Source organism: Rhincodon typus, chromosome 13 (genome assembly GCF_021869965.1).
Source record: "Rhincodon typus isolate 14 chromosome 13, sRhiTyp1.1, whole genome shotgun sequence".
NCBI lineage: Eukaryota > Metazoa > Chordata > Chondrichthyes > Orectolobiformes > Rhincodontidae > Rhincodon > Rhincodon typus.
The window spans coordinates 51,977,218-52,001,294 of record NC_063344.1 but is presented as its reverse complement, the minus strand read 5'-3'; the positions used below and the strand labels follow the sequence as shown (position 1 = coordinate 52,001,294).

The 24,077-nt window shown below is 40.9% G+C and overlaps 1 protein-coding gene across 1 annotated transcript in view; it reads left to right on the top strand.

The window, feature by feature from the left end:
- Nucleotides 1-24,077, top strand: part of pxylp1 (2-phosphoxylose phosphatase 1) — a 152,425-nt gene that overhangs the window by 114,886 nt on the left and 13,462 nt on the right. Inside the window, exon 4 of the mRNA XM_048604806.1 lies at nt 6,104-6,230. Coding sequence (XP_048460763.1) covers nt 6,104-6,230 — 127 coding nt within the window. The remainder of the gene's footprint in view (nt 1-6,103; nt 6,231-24,077) is intronic.

Below are 24,077 nucleotides of genomic sequence, written 5' to 3'. Positions count from 1 at the left end.
CCATCAATGCTGCAGTCTTGCAAAATACGGATCAAATAGAAAATCTCTGTCTTTTTAACAACCTTTGGTTTTTACCCAGCTGTACAAGCCTGATGTTTTATGATTTACAAGCATTAGTTTAAACAATGTAAAAACAGTTTTTCACACTGTGGAGCTCTGTTTATTAGCCTATTTACAATGAAATGCATGGTCTGAATCTTCACAGAGCCAGGCTGTGTAGCTGAATTGGAATTGTGTTCTAGATTTTCAAAGTATTAACATTTGGCCCAACCCCACACATCTGTTTTTGAGGGTTAAAATTCACTCTGTTGCCCATGTGAGCATCAGCAACAGTGCTGATCTTTATTGTCCATCCCTCATTGCTCTCAGAAAGGTGTTCTTTCCTTCGCTGCACTCCACATGGTAAAGGTAATGGTGCAGTGCTTTGGCCAGGGAGCTTCAGGATTTTTGACCCGTCGGCAATGAAGGGAATACAAAATATATCCAAGTTGGAATGTTTGAACATGTGTCCAAATTAGAATGGTGTGCGACTTGAAGGGCAACTTGGAGGTAACTCTTTCCTTGCACCTGCTGCCTGGGCATAGACATGAGTTTGGGAGATAGTTCAGTACAAATTATTATGATCCCAAGTAGTGATAAGATAGGACAAGTCAGACTTCAGAATGAAACCTGGTTTGATGGATTCTATATTTAATTTTTGCAGTGGTTAGTCACTGAAAGGTATTTCCACACGTCTGCAGATGTTCAACAGAAATCCAATTTACAAAAATGATCATAACATTTAATATACCTTTCATCATAAAACCAAACAATGAATCTAGATGCTCCTATTCTGTATAGGTCAGGATCACAATTTACAGTGTAATTGTGCACAAAGTCATTTATTATTTTCTGTATAAACCTTTATTGCTTAAATATGTATTCTTTCAGGCAGTAGTGAGAGTTGCAACAATAGAAATGGCTGGAGAAACTCACCACATCTGGCAGCGTCTGTGGATAGAAAGCAGAGTTCGCATTTTGAATCCAGTGATCCTTCTTCAGAGTAGGGGTTCTGGTGCCTGACCTGCTGAGTTTCTCTAACAATTCTGCTTTTGTATTAAATCCCCAGTATCCGCAGTTCTTTGTTTTATTATAACAGTGAGTTACTTGCTTTTAGTTGCAGATTCAATTTCATCATGAAAGCTGTGTAGAAATATCTGAAATACAAGCTAAAAAAATGATACTTTACCAAACCACTGTTGCAAAGCTTTACCAGTGGGGTGCCTGGACTGGTTTTGAACTCTCACCCTGACCACTGGGGTTGGTAAGCTGTGTGACTGTGTCTCTATGATTGTGAACTTATTGGGCTGGAGTTTTTGAGGAGTGATAATCTCACGCAGATTGCCAGTCCATTCCTTTTTTACATCTACAGGGATGTCCACATTTTTGAAGGAGATTCCAGGTCATGGCTCCTTCAGAAATGTGGAGCCGTACTTCCATTCTGACAATTCTCTAATTGCACAGAAGGTCAGGGCAAGGTGAACTTTGCTCCCTTTTTTACAGCAGTCAGCTAGCGTATCCTGAAACGTAAGGGCCCAGGCAGCAACTTTGGTAGTTGCTATCAAGCGTTAAGTATGTAAGGTAAGAGTGCTGGAAGAAAAGTCTGCTAAAGAGACAGGTGAGAATTAGGGGGGCTAGGGTGTGCCAGTTGTGTAGGCTGTTAGGCATGCATGGTGCTAAGGGGTGGGAAGCCAGATGTGTAGGGGAGTTGGGTGCCAGGATAGCAGGTATGTAGGGTACTAAATGGTAAGGGTGTCAGTTGCGAAGTTTGTAGAATGCCACTTGGGAAGTGGGTAGGGTGCAAGGTGGTAAGTGGGTCAGTAAGTGATTCACTGCTTAGACTAGGTCGTGGTGGGAGGCAGAGAGGGTGGGGTTCAGCACCAGTGGCAGGGGTGTGGTCAGGTTCAGCAGTGAGGAAAGGGAGAAGGTTGTCCAGTGGTAGTAGAAGGGGTTCAGGGGCAAAGTGGGGGGTAAGGTGTTTCTGTCCAATGACAGGGGAAGGGTCTTCAGGTACGAAACAGGGCATGGGGATATCAGGCGTGGACCAGGACTAAGAGGTGTCAGGCCAGGGTCGGGTGAGAGCAAGCAGTCTGCCAGAGGTGGTGTTGGGTCTGTGAGCTAAGTAAGGCATCAGTTAAATAGTTACTTAAGAGTTAGATTATGCATTTAACTTTTCCAGAATAACTATTTACTTAACATCACCGGAATCCTCCAACTTTCCTGAAAATAAAGAACTTTCAGAGTCTTCCAGGTGTAGAGAAATTGCCCAGCAACACCTTCGGTTTCTCGGGCAATTCCTTCTGTTACAAGTGGATTCCCATGCACACGTCCCATCTATTACTGGAACAACGAGTGTCTGGCAATCAGAAAATCCGGGCCATTATATGTAGCCTGCTAAGCATGTTAACCTTAATAATTATAATTACACAATTCAATAAAATATAACAGAAATGATGTACAACACAAATGAATTGGAAATAGGTTAGTGTATTGCTATGTGAAAAGTGTACTGCATATCAGTAAAAGAACAGATACAAAACACTAAAGGGAACATAAAATTAGGAAAAAGAGACCTGCATCAAATTCCTACTCTGCTTCCACCTCTCACAACTCTGGACTAATGATCTGAAGTACTTGCATCCATTTAATTTCATTAAGATAAAGAAGACCAGCAAATATAACAGTGTAGTATGTTGGCCTGGTTTACTGATTTCTTCATTGTGACATGTCGATATCCTAAAAATTCATGCCCTTTATTTAACAATGTTGCAATGCTTAAGATGCTCTTTTACAAGGGTGTTACTGTCCAATAGAGAGTTTGTTTCTTATATTTATGTAAATAATTATTTGAAATAATGTCAGACTCCGAAATATAACAAAGCCAATTATGCAGCAGTGAGTTGGGTAGCACCTTCTGCCTTATAACTGCAGAACTGGGAAAACACACTCAAAGTTGAATTCTGTATTCTGTGGAAGAGAAGTAATGCTATGATTTTGTGGCAGCATTGGCTATATTATTATACAAAATGATGTTAATTAACATCAGTCTGTCTTACTCCTCATACCCCATGTGCTTTTGGTTAGGAGGTATTGAATTGCTGAATGGCTATATAAAACAGACACTGAGATGCCTGTCAGCTGTTCTTTAATGATCTCCAGCACTAAAACTAGATTTTCATTTTTTGACAATTCCGTGCATCTGGTTTTGGCTTGAAGACATGAAGTTTGTTTATAATTTTGTGCACATATTTTTCTGATGGATTTTTGAATTTAATTCAATACTTGTTTGGTATCCAGTTATGAGAGTAAGAGTCCGTTGACACTATTTTCTCCCTGGAGCTGCAAACAGAAAAGTCAAATCAGCTTTCAGTTTGGTCTTCTAATACTTCCTGTGGATTGCAAAGAAGAAAAGTCCAAGGCTTGTGGCTGGTAGCGCAATCTGTTGCATCAAATGGTGATTGCTTTCATTCTATGGGTAAACTTTGAAGCTCCTGAGTAAGCAGTCATATGGGCCTTTCTGTATTCCGACCAGCCCAGGCTAAAGTGCTGAAACAAATTTCCCCTCCATTCGCTACCATCCTGAAATATGTGCCCCCCAACTGCAACGGTCCTAATGCTGTTTCAACTATTCTAAAAAAAGAAAGGTACCCAGTGTAGACATGTACTCCACATGTATCTATACATCAGGGCATACTTCTCTTCATATTAGAGCACGGCAAGTGTTGCCTATACCATAGGCCTCTGCATCTTCTATTTGTATTACAGTCAGAGGAACACATTACTGTTTCTCAGTGGAATTCCCATGACTTGTCGATATACTTTCTAATCAACCTACTCAGAGGTTTTATTCAACACCTCTGGAATAAGTGGGACTTGGCAGGTGCACTTTTGCTGCAGGGTCCTGAGATGACTCTGCCAGTGCTTCCACTTGTATTGGTTGGCTGCTGCGGAACCCTACTTGCTTCTTGTGCGGTCTTCTAAAGAGATCAAACTGGATGAGTCATTTTTCTGTAAGTTGGAGTCTTTATCTCTATTACTCTCCCTCTGCTATTACCCAGCTGTTGGACTGTTCTCGCAAATGAACAGGCATCTAAGTTGCGATAAACCATCATCTAGCACTAAGGAGCTTGGCTTTTTGCTACTAAGATGCTTGCACATTGATCTTCTAGTCACTGATAATGAGGATAACTGCACATGTGAAAAGGCCTCTTATTTTTGGGAACTCCAATTCAGGAGTTATCTCTAACCATAAGTGTTCCAGAACCACCTTACGTACTGACACAGATGCATGACCAACAACTGCTGTGTGTTGTTTGACATTTCAGATAAGAAGTTGAACAGATTCTCAGAAGATGAAATGAAGACTTTCTTCTGTTAAATGAGTGTAATTTAGTGCAGTTTGAGCAAAAAGCAAACCATGGTGCTAGTTAGTAATGTGGTTATTTATTTCTTGGAGTGATCACAGCCTTGCAAGATTCTGTAGCCACCACACGGAGACATTGGCTGCACCTCTCCCACTCTCACCCTCACAACTTGAGAAACTTAAAAAAAAATGATTTCACTTACCTTCAAGGGTCCCAGTCACTTTCACACCAGCACTTCCCTGGTGGGATCTATTTGTAATCTTTTGGGGAGATGATGCATCCTACCTCACTGGCTGCATTGGTCTGAAACAAAAACAGAAATTGCTGGAGAAACTGAGCAGATCTGGCAGCATCTGTAAAAGAAAGCAGAATTAATGCTTTGAGTCCATTGACCCTACCTCAGAATTGATAGTAGCTGGGAAAAGGTGGTATATATTCTGAAAACTGGGAAGAAAAACTAAACAGATAGAGATTCAGCCCAGAGACAGAGAGAAAGGCAGTTTGACAGATGAAGGGATGGATAACAGTAAGCCAGGGAAGGAGGAAAACTGACAGTGGAGACTGTAAGTAAGTGAAAATGGATTGGTTGTGCAGAAACCACCCCATGTCATGACAGGGCCTGGGGTATGAGGCTGGGTAAAGGACATCAAAAGAGATGTTCTGTACTGAGTCTGCAGGAGGCTGCAGGAACCCCAAGCAGAAATTAAATTGCTGCTCTTCCAGCTTGCACTGAAACATTGCAGCAGGCCCGAAACAGAGATGTTGGTGAAGGAACATGGTGGTGTTAATCATAGATCATCATAGAATCCCTACAGTGTGGAAATAGGCCCTTTGGCCCAACAAGTGCACACCAACCCTCAGAGCATCTCACCCAGACCAATTCCCTTAACTCACCTAATCTACACATCCCTGAACACTATGGGCAATTTAACATGGCCAATCCACCTAGCCTGCACATCTTTGGACTGTGGGAGGAAACCGGATCACCCGGAGGAAACCCACGCAGACACGGGTGGAATGTGCAAACTTCACATAGACAGTCATCCGAGGGTGGAATCGAATCCAGGTTCCTGGCGCTGTGAGGCAGCAGCGCGAACCGCTGAGCCACCATGTCACCCCACTGTCCCGTATTGAAAAGGCAGGCAACTGGAAGCTCGAGGTCATTTTTATAGACAGAACTTAGTCTGGGTGACCATTTTGTGGAACACCCTGCATTTTGTCTCCCCACGAAGAGTCTACAATGTGAGCAGCGAATATGGTAGAGTAGATTGAGTGACATGCAGATAAACCGCACATGAGGAAGGAGGAAGTAAGCGGGCTGGCATTGCACCTTCTGCGATTGCATGAGAAGGTGCTGTGGAGGAGTGTGGGAGTGTTTGGAGTGGACCAGGGTGTTCCAGAGAGAACAGTCCCTGCAGAAGGCTGAAGGGAGGGGAGGACTACACTGGTCTCCTGGTTTATACAGGAGTGTATGAGTCTTCTACTTAAAAGGCAGGCCGTGACCAGTGGTGGTGATAATGTGCTAGTTTTGTGGTAGAATTTGTTTGATTCTATTTGCATTAATTTCTGTTTTAGAGCCTTGAAATATTTGCCAATGAATTTATATATATATATATATATATTCATTCTTTATTGTGAAGAAATGTTTTATACTTAAAAAATTTATTATATTAATAGATTACTTATTCCTATCTCCTTAGGCCATGCACCCTCGGACTATAAATTGCTATCAGTACATGTTATGATTCGCCATGGTGACAGGTATCCTCTCTATGCCATTCCGAAAACAAAGCCACCACCTATTGACTGTATCCTAATTCCCACTAGGTAAGTTCATTCATAAAATTTGATTAACATTAGATTGTTGTGACTTTTTGGAAGGACAGACAAGAAGGAAAGGGTGGTGGGTATTCTTGGTCTGGCATGGACTAAGTATGATAACAACAAATGACCTTGATCAGTAGATGTAGAACCAACATGGGTGGAGGTAAGAAATAAAAAGGAGGTGAAGACACTGGGAGGAGTTATATATAGGCCTCTAATACTATCCATACCGTGGAACAGAGAATATATCAGGAGATAATGAAAGCATGTAACAAAGTCAGTTATGTAATCATGGGTGACTTTAATCTTCATGTCGATTGGGATAAGCAGATTGGCAAAGGATGAATTCGTGGAGTGGAGCCAGGACAGTTTCCTGGCACAATATGTTATAGATTCAACTTGGGATCAGGCAGTTTTTGATCTGTAATGAGGCAGGTTTAATGAATGACCTTAGAGTAAAAGATCCCTGAGGAAACAGTAATCATGTTAGTTTATTTAGAGCAGAATAGACTGAGGAAGGGTCATTGGACCCGAAACGTTATCTCTGATTTATTTTCTTCACAGACGCTGCCAGACCTGCTGAGCTTTTCTAGCAACTTCTGTTTTTGTTGTAGACTGAGGGGGGAAATGATTGAGATGTATACTAGTGGTGTACCTCAAGGATCTGTTTTGGGGCCACTGCTGTTTGTCATTTTTATAAATGACCTGGATGAGGGCGTAGAAGGATGGGTTAGTAAATTTGCAGATGACACCAAAGTCGGTGGAGTTGTGGATAGTGCGGAAGGATGTTGCAGGTTACAGAGGGACATAGATAAGCTGCAGAGCTGGGCTGAGAGGTGGCAAATGGAGTTTAATGCGGAAAAGTGTGAGGTGATTCACTTTGGAAGGAGTAACAGGAATACAGAGTACTGGGCTAATGGTAAGATTCTTGGTAGTGTGGATGAGCAGAAAGATCTCGGTGTCCATGTGCATAGATCACTGAAAGTTGCCACCCAGGTTGATAGCGTTGTTAAGAAGGCGTACAGTATGTTAGGTTTTATTGGTAGAGGGATTGAGTTTCGGAGCCATGAGGTCATGTTGCAGCTGTACAAAACTCTGGTGCGGCCGCACTTGGTGTATTGCGTACAGTTCTGGTCACCGCATTATAGGAAGGATGTGGAAGCATTGGAAAGGGTGCAGAGGAGATTTACCAGGATGTTGCCTGGTATGGAGGGAAGGTCTTATGAGGAAAGGCTGAGGGTTTTGAGGCTGTTTTCGTTAGAGAGAAGAAGGTTAAGAGGTGACTTGATAGAGACATACAAGATGATCAGAGGATTAGATAGGGTGGACAGTGGGAGCCTTTTTCCTCGGATGGTGATGGCTAGCACGAGGGGACATAGCTTTAAATTGAGTGGTGATAGATATAAGACAGATGTCAGAGGTAGGTTCTTTACTCAGAGAGTAGTAAGGGCGTGGAATGCCCTGCCTGCAAAAATAGTAGACTCGCCCACTTTAAGGGCATTTAAATGGTCATTGGATAAACATATGGATGATAATGGAATAGTTTAGGTTAGATGGGCTTCAGATTGGTTTCACAGGTCGGCGCAACATCGAGGGCCGAAGGGCCTGTACTGCGCTGTAATGTTCTATGTTCTATGTTCTATGTTCATTACATGGTAGAATTTAACATTCAGTTTTAAGAGGGAGTAATCTAGGTGGGAAACAACTGGGCACAGCTTAAATAAGGGTAATTATAAAGGAATGAGGGCAGAGCTGTCTAGAATGAATAAGGAGAGGAGTTTAGCAGAAAAAAACAGTTGTGGAACAACAGCAAACATTTTAAGAAAGTAGGTCATACTCACAACAAAAGTATATCCTAGTGAGAAAGTAGGATCCTAGGAAGGTGTCATGCTAACCATGGTTAATACAAAGCCAAACAGTAAAAACATCCTTAAATATATAAAATGGAAGAGGCCAAAGTTAACATAGGTCCCTGAGAGAATGAGGATGGGGAAATAACAATGGGGAATCCAGGAAATGGGAAAGGTATTAACTAGATACTTTGCATCAGTAGCATTCCAAAATTAATAAATAACCAAAAGGCAACATGAGGAGAGGAAAACAATACAGTAACTATCACTGTACAAAGTGCGAGGGAAACTAATGGTGCTAAAGTTCAATAAGTTCCATGGAGCTGATGCACTATACCCTATGGTATTAAGGGGAGTAGTCACAGAGAGTGTGGATGCTCTGGTTGAAATCTTGCAAGAAGCCTTACATTCTGGAAAAATTGAAGAGGGATTGGAAACTGTCAAATGTAACATCTTTAATCAAAAAGGGAAGGAGTCAAAAATGCTTGATTATGCCAGTTAACTTTACATTTGTTGATGGGGAAATATTGGAGTATTATAAATGATGTAATAGCAGAACTTTAAGAAATGCATAAATGGTCAAGCAGAGTCAGCATGAAGGGGAAATTGTACCTGACAAAATTATTCAAATTCTTTAAGGAGATAGCAAGAGGATAGATGTAGGAGAAGTTGTAGATGTAACCTATTTGGGTTTTCATAAAGAGTTTGATTAGGCTATTTAATAAGAGCCCATGATGTTTCAAATTAATATGGATAGAGAATTGGCTAACGAATAAAAGACACACAATTGACTGGGATGACGACCTGTTACTAGTGGAATGCCACAGAGATCATAGCAGAGGCCACAACTATTTAGAATATAGATTAATGGTTGGATGAAGAAAGTGAATGTACTATAACCAAGTTTGTGAATGACACAAAAATTGTTGAGAAGGCAAGTGGTTAGAATGACAGACTTTACAGAGGGATATAGACCAGTTAAATCTGTGGAAAATATTTGGCAGATGGAATGTAATGTGGGAAAATGTGAAATTATGCATTTAACAGGAAGAATTGAGCAGCTGGATGTTACATAAATGGAGAAAGACTGCAGAAAGCTGTAGGACAGAGGGATTTGGGAGTCCCCGTATATAAATCACAAAAAGCTGGCATATAAATTCAGCAGGTAAAATGGAAGGCAAATGTAATGTTGACCTTTACTTCAAAGGGAAGATAGTTTAAAAATAGAAAGATCTTGCTAAGCTTAGGCTTTAGTCAGACTATGGCTGGAATACCGTGAAGAGTTTTTGTCCTTCAATAGGAAATATTGGCATTGAAAGCAGTCCAGAAAAGGTTCACCAGGTTGATTCCAGGTTTGAAGGGATTTTCATATGAAGAGAGGTTGAATAGATTGGGCCTGTACTCATTGGAATTTAGAAGAATAAGAAGAGATCATATTGTAATGGATAAGATTGTTGGGTGACTTGATAGGGTAGATACGAAGAAATTGTTTCCCTTGTGGGAGAGTCTAGGAGCAGAGGGCATAATCTTGGAGTAAAGAGTCATTCATTTAAGAGAGCGATGAGGATTTTTTAAAAACTTCTGATGGTAGTGAGTCTGTGGAATTCTTTACCACAGAGCGCTTTTGAGGCTGATTATTGTGCATATTCAAGGTTGAGATAGACAGATTTTTAATCAGTAAGGCGATCAAGTGTTATGAGGAAAAGGCAGGAAAGTGGAATTGAGGATTGTCAGGCCAGCCATGATCCCATTAAATGGTGCAGTAGACCTGATGGGTTGAATGGCCTAGTGGCCTAGTTCTGTTCCTATGTTTTGTTGCCTTATGGCGATTGTGAAATGATGTTGATGCTTGAAATAAAATGTAATCAGATTAAAGTAGGTTAAAGTCTCAAAATACAACACAGGCCAATATTTAGAAGTTTTCAAAAATGCAAATAAACTGTGGCTAATGCAAACATTCCAATAGAGCTTTGTTTTGTATAGTAAATAAAAATATTTACAACGTAGCTGAAACTCTTGGTAAATTTTGTGATGGAATAACAAACACTTAATGATTACTTGGTTGCAACAGATTTATCCCTTCTGGAGGATACAGGCTGTGAAGTTAGCCGTTGACTAATTTCCTGTGGGTTGTGAATTCCATATGCTGTGGCACTGAGGGTGAGGCATATTGTGACACAGAATCAGTGCAAACTATTTTGGAAGAGAATGTAGAACAGCCAGACCTCAAGATTCATGATTGAGTGTGAAAGCAAGGAGGACTCACAGACAGTCAGAGGCACCTAAAAGAGAAAGAGAGAACAACTCTAAAATAGTCACCAGCACCTAAAGGAACAGCAGAGAATGCAGACAACATATAAAACAATGTGAGGAGAGGCGAGAAAAAAGTCTTAATGACATCACAAGAAAATTGTGAATTGAATGGTTGTTTAAGCAGCCACTGTTAGAGACTATGTCACAACTCCAGTAATTTTGAACAATGTATATTTCTGAATTAACACAGTGACAGAAATAATTTATAGGCACAGGAGAGGAAGCTGCTTTGTAAGTAAGGGTGAAGAATTTCTGCTTTCTACTAATGACTAGTCAGGAGAGTGAAGTTAAAATAGATGAAGTAACTAAAGTTAAAGTAACTGAAAAGTATAAGTTAAGGTATGACAAGCCAGCTCAGCTAAGCAGAATGTCTGACCTGTGGCAGTTGGGGAGATGTAGACACTTCTCTTGACCTAAAACCAGCCAATGTATACAAAATAGCAAGGGTTGCACAAGCTTGAGCTCAAGGGTTTCAGACATCAAGCAGTGACGAGGTGCAACTGAGAGGCAGAGAACTATGTTAATAGCACTTTTGAGAGGAGGTGACACTCCAATTTAGGAGAAAGCAAGCAGATGGAGAATGGTTGAGCACTAGGCAGTCCAAGAGAAACAGACAGGTAATGCAGGAACCCACAGAGATCATGCTCATTCTGTTCTGGATTTTGGCGAGGACAATGGATCCTTAGAGGAGTGCAAGAACAGCCAAGCCTATGGTGCCACCAGTGGTTCATCTGTACAGGAAGGGAGGGAAATAAGTGGAAAGGCAACACTGACAAGGTACTACTGTTCAGTTAGGGAAATAGATAGGCATTTCTGTGACAATCAACTTGACTTCAAGATGGTGTGTTGCCTCCCTGTTGCAAGAATCAAGGATGTCACAGAGCAATTATAGGAAATTCTTTCAGAGAAGACAAACAGCTAGAAGTCGTTGTCCACAATATAGGTAGGAAGGGGGATATAGTCCTGCAACTGGAAATTGGGGAGCTAGGTAGAAAATGTACAAGTAGGATTTATAAAGTAGTGATCCCAAATGACTCCCAATGCTATGTGCCAATGACTACAGAAATCAGAAGATTAATCAGATGAACATGTTGCTGGATAGATGGTGTAAGAGGGACGGCTTTAGATTCTTGGGATACTGCATCTGGTTCTGAGGGAGATGACACTGTACAAATTTGACAGGTTGCATCCGGAAAGAGCAGGACTGGGTTCCTTGCCAGATATTTAGCTTGTGAGGATATGGAAAGGGTTTAAACTAACTCATCAGTGATGTGGGAACCAGCAGAGAATATTAAAAGATATTACCAAAATGCTGGGAGATGTAGACAATACTAGAATAGTAAGTTAATATGTGGATTCAAAGTAGGGGAGAAAATAATGAATTCCAGATCAGGTTTACACTGTATGTAAATGAGTGCGATGGGTATAGTTAATATATTAAAAAAAAGGGAGCGAAAGGAACAGGTTGCTTTGGGATTATGATGTGGCAATAACTGTGCCTTAGCTCAAGGAAGGGCAGTTCTGGGTGTTAAATATTTCTGGTAACAAGGTGTTCAGGGAAGAAAAAGAGTTGGCATTTGGGTTAAGGAGATCTTTGCAGAACTGGAGAAAGAGGACCTTTTCAGAAATTTGAGGACGGAATTGATTCAGCGAGAGCTAAGGAATAAGAAGGATGCAGTTACAATGCTTGGTGTAACAGACCACCAGTTAGTGGAAAGGGTTTAGACGAACAAATCTGCAACTAAATTACAGGGATGCACAAATACCACAGAGTAGTTTTAATAACTCATGTATCGACTGGATTAGCAGTAATGCAAAAGTCAGATGTTCCGAGATTGTGTTCAGGAAAGTTTCCTGTGGCAGTGCGGGGCCAAATTCAAGAAGAAAAGAGACAGCTGGTTGTTGGGAATGGGATGGACCAGGTAGACCTAGTGACAGCGAGGGAACATATTGGGGACAGTGATCATTGTATCATAAGGGACAACATTGGAAAATCAAGAAAGTGAATAATCAACTGGAGAGAGTGGTCATCGCTTGCCCCAGAATGGAGTTTGACTGAGTAGACTGGAATCAGAGGTTAGTTGATAAAATAGTAACTGAACAATGGCATTCTTTAAAGAAGAGGTGGTTTTGGTAGAGTCAAGGTATGTTCTGTCAAAAGTGAAAGGTATAACAGAAAAATCCAGATTTCTGTTGATGTCAGTGGAGATGGAAATGAAATTCCAGAAATAAAAGTGTGCTTACGACACATGTTAGAGAACAAATATAGTTAAAAAAACAACTGAACACAAATGGGAGGTGAAAAACCAATAGGAGAGGCAAAGAAGGATTCTGAGAAAATGTTGGGCAGCTAACATAAAGGGAAACCCCAAAACCTTCTATAAGGAAATCAGCAGTTAAAGAGTGGTAAATATAGGAGTAACGCCAATTAAGGACTAAAAAGGGAATTTACACATGGAGGCAAGAGGCTTAGCTGAGATATCACATGAATACTTTGCAGCTTTCTTTGACTTGGACAGAATCTGCTTTGTAGGTAATGTGACAGAAAAGAAAAAGCGATCACAAGAAGGTTTTTTAAAAACTGATGAGGAGATTTTGGATAAACTATTGGTACTTAAAGTTGAAAAGGACCCAGGACTGAATGAGATCAACTAAGCATATTGAAGGAAGTGGAATTCATAGTCACATTGACAATAATTTTTCAAACTTCCCTAGCTTTGGGGATGGTGCAGAGGATGGAGAATTACAAAATTACAAAAAAAAACTGGACTTCAAAAAAAGAGTCATTTGACCCAAAATGTTAACTCTGATTTCTCTCCACAGATGCTGCCTGACCTGCTGAGCTTTTCCAGCAATTTCTGCTTTTGTTTCTGATTTACAGCATCTACAGTTTTTTCAGTTTTAGTAAAATAAAAGATGTTATTCCAAACAGTGCAGGAGCAGAGAAATTTAGGTGTATGTACACATGTCATTAAAGTTGGCAGGACTGGTAGAGAGAGCTGTTAGTAAAGCATACAGTATTATAAGCTCCATTAGTGGTAGCATAATGTACAAGAGCAGGTAAATTATGCTGAACCAATGTAGGACGCAAGTTAGATTTTAGCTGGAGTATTTTGTACGGCTTTGGGCACCATTCTGTGTGAAGGATGTGAATGCATGGGTGAGTGTGCAGGAGAGGTTTACAAGGATGATTCCTGGGACGAGAAACTTCAATTATTTGCATAGAATGGAGAGGTTGGGACAGTTTTCTTTCCAGATGGGAAGGCTGAGGGGAGATTTGATAGACATTTTCAAAATCATGAAGGATCTTGACAAAATAGATTGGAAGAAACAGTTCCTCATATTGAAAGGTTCGGGAATCAGAAGGCAAAATTTTAAATTACTTTGCAAAAGAAGCAAATACGAGGTGAGAGAAATCTTTCTCACACAGTGAGTGGTCAGAGTTTGGAATGTGCTGCCTGGAAGTGTGATGGAGTCAAGTTCAACTGAGTCATTCAACCCAGCATTGAATGATTATTTAAATAGAAACGACATGCAGGGCAATGGGGAAAGCCAGGGACTTGGCATTCTCTCAAAGTGCTCACAGAGCTTTTGTGGACATGGTGGACCAATTGGCATTCTGCATCATAAAAATTCTGAGATTCCTAGTGAGGTGCCATAGTAATGTCATTGCACTCCTACAAAGGGAAATCCAGAAGTTAAGATGAAGATTATTAGCAGCTATGAACACTATAATTGTATTGAATACTCCTGCTCCTATTTTGATATTACTAGCTGGAAGTGCTTTGTGAAGACAGGGAGAACTATGTTTCTGCCGCTATAACCGCTGACCTCCCTGTTACCAAACTAAAACTGGGCTACAGACTTGAAGGGATGTAGTAGTGTTTTGTGCGTATAATGGGCTGGAAATCAATGAAACTTAGCAAATAATTTGTAGGAATGCTTGAGAGGTATGCAAAAGCAAGAGACATATTTGGTAATTTTAAACTGTCTTAAGATAAGAACTGTCTTTTAAGATAAACAAATATGGATAAAAATGCTGCAAAGGCTGTTCTTGGATCATAATATTGTTAGGTCAACAGTGAAAGAAACATTGATTTAATTCTAGCAAATGAATTGAGGCAAATAACTGATGTTGGTTAAGAGAACATTGGGGAAATAAAGACTGTAATCCATCTGACTGAAACATGAAAAACAATCCTACAGGTAATAGCAATAAAGAAAATCACGAGGAATACATTAGTGAGACAAGAAGTTCAAAGGGCTAACAGGGAGTATGAAGTTAGGATATAAAAGGAAAAAAAGACAACTTTTACAAGCACAAAAAAAAGACAATCACAGAATTATTAAATCATAGGAAGAGGCCATTTGGCCCATTACATATGTATATGATCTCCACTGGAGGAACTTAGCTAGTGCCACCCCCTTCCTTCTCCCTCCACCTTACACATTGTTTTTTTTAAAGGACAACCCAATTCTTTCTTGCATGGCTCAATATAACTTTTGTTAACCGAAACTTATGTTGTGCCTTCCAGATCCTGGCACTCATTGTGTGAAAAAAATGTTTTTTTACTGTCATGTCACCATTGCTTTGTTTGGCAATTACCTTAAAGCTGTGCCCTCTTGCTCACGATCCTTCTAACAACAGGCACAGTTTCTCCCCCTCTAAGCTGTCCAATTCCTTCGTGATTTTGAAACAACTGTATGAAATTTCCTCTCAACTTCTTATCCAAAGCAAACAGTTTGAACATCTCCAATCTCTCCTACATAGGTGAAGTTCCTCATCTTTGGGACCAATCTTCTGAACCTTTCCTGCAGCCCTTCCAATGTCTTCTGATCTTTCTTAAAATGTTGTGCCCAGAACACTATGCACTATTCAAATGGAGACTGAACCAGTGTTCATTGAATCATAGAACCCATACAGTGTGGAAGCAAGCCATTTGGCCCATTGAGTCCATTCCAACCCTCCAAAAAGCATCTCACCCAGACCCTCCCCTATCCCTGTAACCTTGCATTTCCCATGGCTAATCTATCTGACCCACACTTGGACACTATGGGCAATTTAACATCGCCAATCCATCTAAATTGTAAGTCTTTGGAATGTGGAAAGAAACCACAGAGGAAACCCATGCAGACACAGAAAGAATGTGAAAAATCCACACAGGCAGTCACTGAAGGCTGGAATCGAACCCTGAGGTCCCTGGCGCTGTGAAGCAGCAATGCTAACTACTAAGCCACCTTGCTCTATATAAATTGATCATAACATGTTGAATCTGATGTTTGTTTGGCCGATTACAAGCTGTATTGGGTTTTTTTGGAGTGTTCATCACTACGAGACCTTTTGAGTTCACTCGCCCTTTTCTTAAGAAACTTGCCACATTAATTACATATCACACACCGATGGCGTTTCTCACGTCCGATTACAGCCCCATTTTACTATATGCTGTCTCCATAACAACTCATCAACTCACTGGGTGTCTCTGAATTCACTGGCATCCCTTGCACTCGCACCATCTTTAAAAGGCCACTATGCACCCTGATGAGCACAGTCAGTCCAGAGCTGCCATGCATGGTCCCTGACATTTGGACATGGCAGATAGAGACAAATTGGTGGCCATCTTTGCTGGCAGGACCTGGAGGTCCTGCTGGAGGGGGTGGTGTGACACAGGGCCTCCTCTTCCCCCAGGACCAGCAGTGGAGGCCAAAACACCAGACCATGCCAGCTTGATCTGAGGTTGCCACCTGGGTCAGTGCAGTCTCTGGAGGAATGTGTAGCACCATAGGGGAAGATCAGAGACCTTCTCCTTTCTGCCATTGTAAGTGACACCATTTTCTCTCCAATATCTCACCCTCATTCTATCTCTGCTACTGTACCCACCTTGGCTCAAGCTCAACCACTCTCAATGTTGCATATCATCTTCTCAACTCATGTCACCATCCCCAGCTCTCAACAGCACAAACCTGCATGCCCTCTGTGATGCCTACTTACTTGCTTAGGACACTTCGCAACCTGCACCGACAGTAATAGTTGTGCCACCCGCTTTCATTTCCTGCAATACCTACCTCTCTCTCATTCCATGAAGAAAACAGCCCACAATAGGACAGAAAGAGTCCGGACAGGGGTTTTACTGCCTGTCCTTCAGCTCCTCAACCATTATGAGAAGGAGTTCTCGCTCTGAACGTCTCAAAAAGGACCTGAACTGATATTGGAGGCTCCCCTTGATTTAATGTGCTGGGACCCCTGTCCAAATGCTATTCCCCTTCATATGAGGCCTGATGACAAGTGTGACAAGCTTCCTGTTGTTTGCGCTAAACAACACAGCAACGTAACAGTATTATGAGCCTGGTATCTCTCGCTAAGGAGGCAAAGTGCAAGGCAAATATGCTGTGAGCATCCAGTTAAGCTCAAAGTGAGCAAGTGCTGTGACAATGAGTGAAGAGTCTGGAGAAATTGCCTGGTCCAGTCTGTGAACTGGGTACATGCCCTGAATGTAAAGTGTCCTTGTTGGAATAGTGATAGTTGTCGGTGTAACCTGAATGTGCAGCGTTGAATTGCAGTAGCATCTTGAAGTGGATCAGAGATGTGCCATGAATGATCTTAGAGACTGGTACATGTTGGATGCCAAAATCGATGGAGGTGAATTGCACGTGGCTGGTGCTCATGGAGCCTGCCCTGAGGTATTGTTGTTTGGTTCCCAACATGGAGGTAGTTTGGGGTAAGTGGGTGAGCTGAATCCAGCAGGTGGCCACTTGAGGTTCCTTGTCAAGTTTTCCCAATGTGTAGCTTGTTTGGCGAGTTTGGAAGTGGGAGGCTAAAAATTAATGAGAAAAAGTGTAGTGTTAACAAAGCGTTATGATGCGATATGTTTTGTTAACTGCCCTCTCAAATTGTCTTGCCACCTTCAGTAATTTAAATGGATATATATTCACATAATTCATTTGTAGCTGTTTACAAATGATTTAACCATATAACTGCCTCCTTCTTTGGAAAAAAAAAGTTATATCAATGTAACCATTCCAATCATTCATTTTATTTTCTAAACTAAAAGAAAATAAATATATAAATGAACTGAAGACCTTAATGGTCTTTTATAGCTTTCTAGAAATATTAGTAATTGGTATGGCTTAGTGGTAGGATGTGATGATTCTATCTTTTGGATTTGTTATCCATCACTCTCTATGGTGAGTTAGCACTGCAATGCTGTGTCTGTTACTCTTGGTTCTGTAGGGGTTGAGTTTGATGCAGAATCTGTCGACTGCCAGATGCTGGGAGCTCCTCTTTATCAAAAGAGGCCAAAGGGTATGAGAGGAGGTGGAGAAAATAATTAAAGAAACAAATAGTAAATCAATAGCATTTGAGATGTAATGATGAGTTAAAGATCAGAAGCTTTGTAGTTGAGAATTGAGAACTCAGAGATGAATAACTAGGGGAGAAATTATACAACCTAAGTATTAGGGGAATTCAGTCCTTGTGTACAACACCCTAACAGAGCCCTGTTGGTACTTTAACAAATTGGTGTTAAGGGATTTGAAGAGACGTTTGTATGATTTCTTTTCCGAGAACATATCACTCCATTACCCCACTCTAATATATAGAACAAGAATACAGTGGGGCATGGGAGCAATATCGATCAATAAATACATATCCTAGAATAAAATAAATACTTGGCAGTTTGTGTTAAAGCCACCTACCATGCAGTGTGAAATGTGCTTTGAAATTCATATCCTGCAGATACAGCATTTTAAAAATAATCTGTCAGTGTGTTAATGATGCCTCCTTGCTTTTGATGTATGAGTGGGCTTCTGCCAACTTTCTAAATCATGGTTATGCAATTGTTTGCTGGTATTATGCAGTTTTAACTGGATGCCAAGATACTATGTATGTCTACTGAGGTCTGCAAAATAAAAAGATTCTGCATCAATTCCTTAACCATGATGTTGTACGAGGCTTTAGCCTCATGTTCGGGTTAGTGTGATGTAACTGCATGTGCTTGTTATGACATGGTGGTCTTTACCAAGAATTCTTCAGTACCAGCCTTGTTCACAACTTTACCATCCGTCAACATTGATTATGATGATTTAGATGAAATATTTCTATCTGTGCCACATGACATTTTGTTTTTTACACTGCTCCAACTGTGCAGAAGACAGAATGTTGGAATCATTTTTTCTACTACAACTTCACTGAAATGCCCTGTAGAATAAGATAAAAGTCGAAGCTTTATAAACAGCAGTCAGCCACTGTGTATATTTCAAATCTATGCATTCCACTGTCATATCCTGCTTACTATGGCACATAAGTGCAAAAGTTTTCTTCATTGCCCTTTAAACAGCCATGCATAATTACAACTCTTTAGATCAGTGTGACCTCTAGGTAAACAACATTGATTCCATCACTATTTGGACTCTAGTTCTGAGCGAATGTAGCCATAAAATAAATTTCCATACTGTTCACTTATCTTCTTTTCTTGATTGCTTTCTTTATACTTTCATTCTTCATGTTCTCTTGAGACTTTCTTTCTTCCTGCCTTATGCTTACTTTATACTTCACATTGAATATTCCTTCTCACATTGCCTTTATTCTCTTCTTTTTCTGTATTCATTCTGGTATGCCTCTCTCCATTTTTGTTCACCACATATAAAATAAACATAAAAAAAGGTCCTGTCCTTCAGTTTTCATGGACTGGTAATTCTTACTTTTTCCTGTACTTGTTCAGTAGATTTGACCTATAAATCTGTCTTTGGACACCTGTTCTATTGATGGGTTATGTTGCAAAATGTAACTATGCACAGTGAATCACGTAAATGTGCGTTTTGTTAGTTCAAAAAGAAGTTCTGCCTACCACACAATTGGTATTTATGAATTTCAGTTTCGGTGCAATGCTGCGTATGTAGGCCATATGTCTTAAGGATTGGTTGATAGCGTGAACCTTCAGTTGCTCATAATAGGCAGAGTGCATAGTGTATTCAGCCAGACTGTACTTGTAGAACCCAAAGCAAAGCAACTACTTTTAGATGTGATTTTGCTGATTTAACAGCACTTCTTGAACAATCATTCATATGCTAACTGCTACCAATTCAAGATAATCAGTCAAACTCAAATGTATATTATTTACATTTGCTAGAAGTGACGTATATTCATATACAGTTCTCTGCAAACAGTTTTGAATTACCCAAGAACTTGAGGAGCTTACTGTTCCCCACTGCTTTCACCATAGCAACATCTTGGTCAATCAGAGTTGACTTGCCAACCAATCCGTACACTTCCTTCTTGTGGCACAAGTTGTTGAGATCATTGGAAGTTTGGCATTGTTACACTTCTCTTGATGTGTGTAAGACAAATAACTTTGTTAACATCTCTCCAAATATTGCCAAAAACACATTAAATTAAAATTTAGAAATGGCACTCTTAACATAAAATCCAATCTCAGGAGTTTGTCCATCTTTAGCCAGCCATATTAATTGCAGGTAATTTAATTTTCCTAAATTTTTCCTTCAACAAAGTACGTTTATTAAGCTCCTTTAATTTAAAATAATATCTTACAGTGCTTTACAGGAAGATGTCATTCAACATATGAGCATGATGAATAGCAAGATGAGATCTATAGGACTTTTCCTTGTTTATACTTAGGATTTTAACCAGACCTATGCAGGTGGTAGTAAAGGTGGATGGACCTGGGAAATTGCAATAATAATGTATTAGCCTGGTTTGCTAACATGTTTCCACCTCTGACCACTTTGCCCAGGAGCAGACTGAATATAATGTCAAGAACACTCGCAACAGCAAAAGGGCAATTGAAATTCTTGAAGCTAGACTGCTGCCATGAACTGGGATGGTTTTCTGTTCCTGTTGCCTTGTCATGTCAGTCCGGGCAACATCCCAGCTGCCTGAGGGAAGAGGTCTTTTCTCCTATGGTCCACCTCCTGCACGAATGCCTTTGAGAATGTTGGAGCATGCTTTGGATTTTTTAAACTATTCTCCCTCTTCTTTCCACTCAGTGGTTCTTCTTTAACTGTACCTGGCACCTGCTATAGCCCGAGTGCATTCTGCCTTTACCTACCAAATGCTAGCTTTAAAAGTTGTGAATCCTTTTCCAATTGGAACTCTCTGCTGAGGTGTACAGCCAAACAGCAATGTACTTTGTGCTGGGCTGCACCCCACTATCATTTAAATTAGCAAGCAGCACCAAGATCGTGCGTTGATGACACTGCTACGGTCTAATGAGGATTGTTCATGCATCCAACCGTGTGCCTGTTTTCAGCCTAATCCAAACTTTCCCTTGATATGATTAAACTTCAAAGCATTGTGAGAATTGCCCGGTTACTTCTTATTATGCTTAAATGTACCTACAAGATGCTGAAGCTGCCTCGGAATACTTCATTTTGATTGACACAGAGAATTATCTGAAAATTGGATCAAATGCTCTGCAATGCCATGGGTTGTATTTCTAATTGGTCTGGCCACAAGGCAGGCAAAGAATACATCAATCATCCCCTTTGGGAGAATCAGATATTTTGCTTTATTTGTGACTGGAGTGCCTCATATTGATGGTTTCTGACAGATGTAGTGTGGTTTACATTCCTTTGTGAGTGATTTGTTTGTCTTGTGTTAGTGAGGTCAGAGAGGATTCCCCGTGAGGCTGTATATGTCTAAATGTGAATTTGTCTTGTTTTTAAAAATTCATTCACGGGATGTGGGTGTCGCTGGCTTGGTCAGCATTTATTACCCATCCCTAATTTCCCAGAGGGCAGTTAAGAGTCAACTACATTACTGTAGGTCTGGAGTCACATATAGGCCAGACTAGGTAAAGATGGCAGTTTCCTTCCCTAAAGGACATTAGTGAACCTGATGGGTTTTACCCAACAATTGACAATGGATTCATGGTCATCATTAAACTTCCAATTCCAGATTTAAATTCTAACATTTATATTCCCCTATATTGAATATCATATCTATCATATTGACAGATTGGTTTAAAAGATGTGCAGATTTTTCTTTTTGTTATGCCCAGTTCTCAGGAGCGTAACAGAGAAAAAGGTAGAGCCCTGTTGATCACCATGACACCCTGTGATTCTAGGCGTTCCAGAAACTGGTGGTGGGACTCGTGCTGATCCCCTCTGCAGTCTTGTATGCTTCCGGGTCAAGGAGGTAGGGATGAGAGGGAGGCTTGGACATGGGATAAGGTCGGGAGTGGGAAGACTTTAAAACTGGTGAATTCCATGTTTAGGCCATCGGGCTGTAGGCTCCCGAGGCAGAATATGAGGTGTTGCTCCTCCAGTTTGTGGGTGGTGTCATTGTGACACTGGAGGAGGCCCAGCAGGATATGTCACCCAGGGAGTGAGAAGGAGAGTTAAAATAGTTGGTGACCAGAAGGTGGTGTTGTTTGTCACGTACAGAGCGCAGATGCTCTACAAAACTGTCTCTGAACCTCCGCTTGGTCTCACCGACGTAAAGGCCTCATGCCATGTCCAACCCTCCCTCTCATCCCCACCTCCTTGACCTGACACAACCTGTCCATTTTCTCTCCCACCTATCCACCCCACCCATCCCACTGACCAATCCCCACCACTCCCTACCTGCATCCACCTATCACCATCCCACCTACCTTCCCCAGTCCCACCCCTCCTCTCTATTTATTTCCCAGTTCCCTTCCCCTCTCCCCATTTCTGAAGAAGGGTCCCATCCCGAAACATCAACTTTCCTACTTCCCTGATGCTGCCTGGCCTGCTTCATCCAGCTCTATACTGTGTTGCCACATTTGATCACTTTCCTGTTCCTTAGCTTTTGAGATATTAATACCAAATAGGGACCATTTTTAAAAAGCCGACATGCTGCAGAGAAAAGATAAAACTAAAACCTTGTGATCTGCAAATCAGTTATGAGTTGTATTCCAGGCTGCTGTGCGAGGCATCGGAGGAGATTGCAGGGGTCTTATCATTATTTTTCAGATCCTCTCTGGACACAGAGAATATTCCAGGGGACTCAAAAACAACTCATGTGGTACCACTGTTCAAAAAGGGTGGTAAAGATATCTCAGAAACAGTAAGTGTAATATGAGTAGTGGGGAAATTATTGGAAACAATTCTGAGGGACAAGAGTTAAACTTAACTTGGAGAATCAATTGAGGATAGTCAGCGTGGTTTTGTCAGGGGGTTATCATGTCTGACAGGTTTGACTTTTTTTTTGTGTGGATATGGCTAGGTATGTGGATGAGAGTAGTGAAGTGGATATTGTCTACTTGGACTTTGGCAAGGTATTTGACAAAGTCTGTCATGGAAGACTTGGTGGACAGTGAAAGAGTCCATGGGACCCAGGGCAGTTTGGAAAATTAGAAAAAAAAATTGGCTTAGTGCAGATGGCAGAGGATGATAATCTAAGGCTGTTTTTGTGACTGGAAGCCTGTGCCAAATGGCATACCAGATGGTTTGGTGCTGGGTCCCTTTCTGCTTGTACTGTGTAATAATGATCTTGACATGAATATAGGAGATTTGATCAGTAGGTTCATGGATGATGTGAAAATATGTGGTGTGGTAAATAGCGAAGAGTAAAGCCTTACACTAAAGGGTGAGATAAACGAGCTGGTCAGACAGACTGAACAATGCAAAACAGAATTGAGTCTGGAAAGGTGTGAAGTGATGCATTTTGGGAAGGCTAACAAGGCAAGAGAGTCGATGATGAGTAGTAGGACCTTAGAAAGCACAGAGAATTAGAAGAACCTTGTTATGCATGTCTGTAGAACCTTGAAGGCAACAGAACAAGTGGGTAAGATGGTTAGGAAGACATATGGGATACCTTATTGTCAAAGGCCTTTACTAGTCAAAGCATTGAATACAAGAACAGGGAGGTTATGTTGGAGTTGGAAATGTTGTTAGTTAGGAAACAGCTGGAGTACTGTGGGCAGTTCTGTTTACCACACTACAGGAAAGATGCGACTTCTCAAGAGAAGTTGCAAGGGAGTATCATTAGGATGTTGCCAGGGCTGGTGTGTTTCAGCATGAAAAGTGACTAATAGACTGGTGTTGTTATCTTAATGCAGAGAAGGTGTGTCTTGACTGAGGTATATAGAATTATGAGAAGCATAGACAGGATAGATAGGAAGAAACTATCCACTTTGTGGAGGGATCAGTAACCAGGGGCCATAAATTTAAGATGGAGAGCAGGAGGTTTACAGGGTGTTGAAGAAAGAACTATTTCATGGAGATGGTGGTGGATACCTAGAACTCACTGCCTGAAAGGGTTGTCAAGGCAGGAACCATCACAACATTTAACAAGCATTTAGATAATTAGTTGAAGAGCCATAACATACAAGGCTACAGGCCAAGAATTGGAAAACGATACTAAAGTTGATAGGTGCCTAATGGACTGGCTTTGATATCCTTGGCTGAATGGTCTCTTTTCATGCTGGTAAACTCTGATTCTATGACAGCATGCCATCTACCTGTCCACCCTAAGTCTACATATAGCACTTACCCTGTTTAAAACCTTAAGTTTTAATCCTTTATAAAGGGATTTGAAATAGAAACATGTGTTTTAACATTCAGACTGACTGAAGAGTGGGAAGAGAGAGATGAAGGACCTGATACAGAGGAGGAGAGTTTGTAATGGTTTTGAGACGCAAGCAAAAACTTACTATTATGTTACATAGATTTTACTATTTTTGTATGTCATGGCAAAGAGAACAAGCAA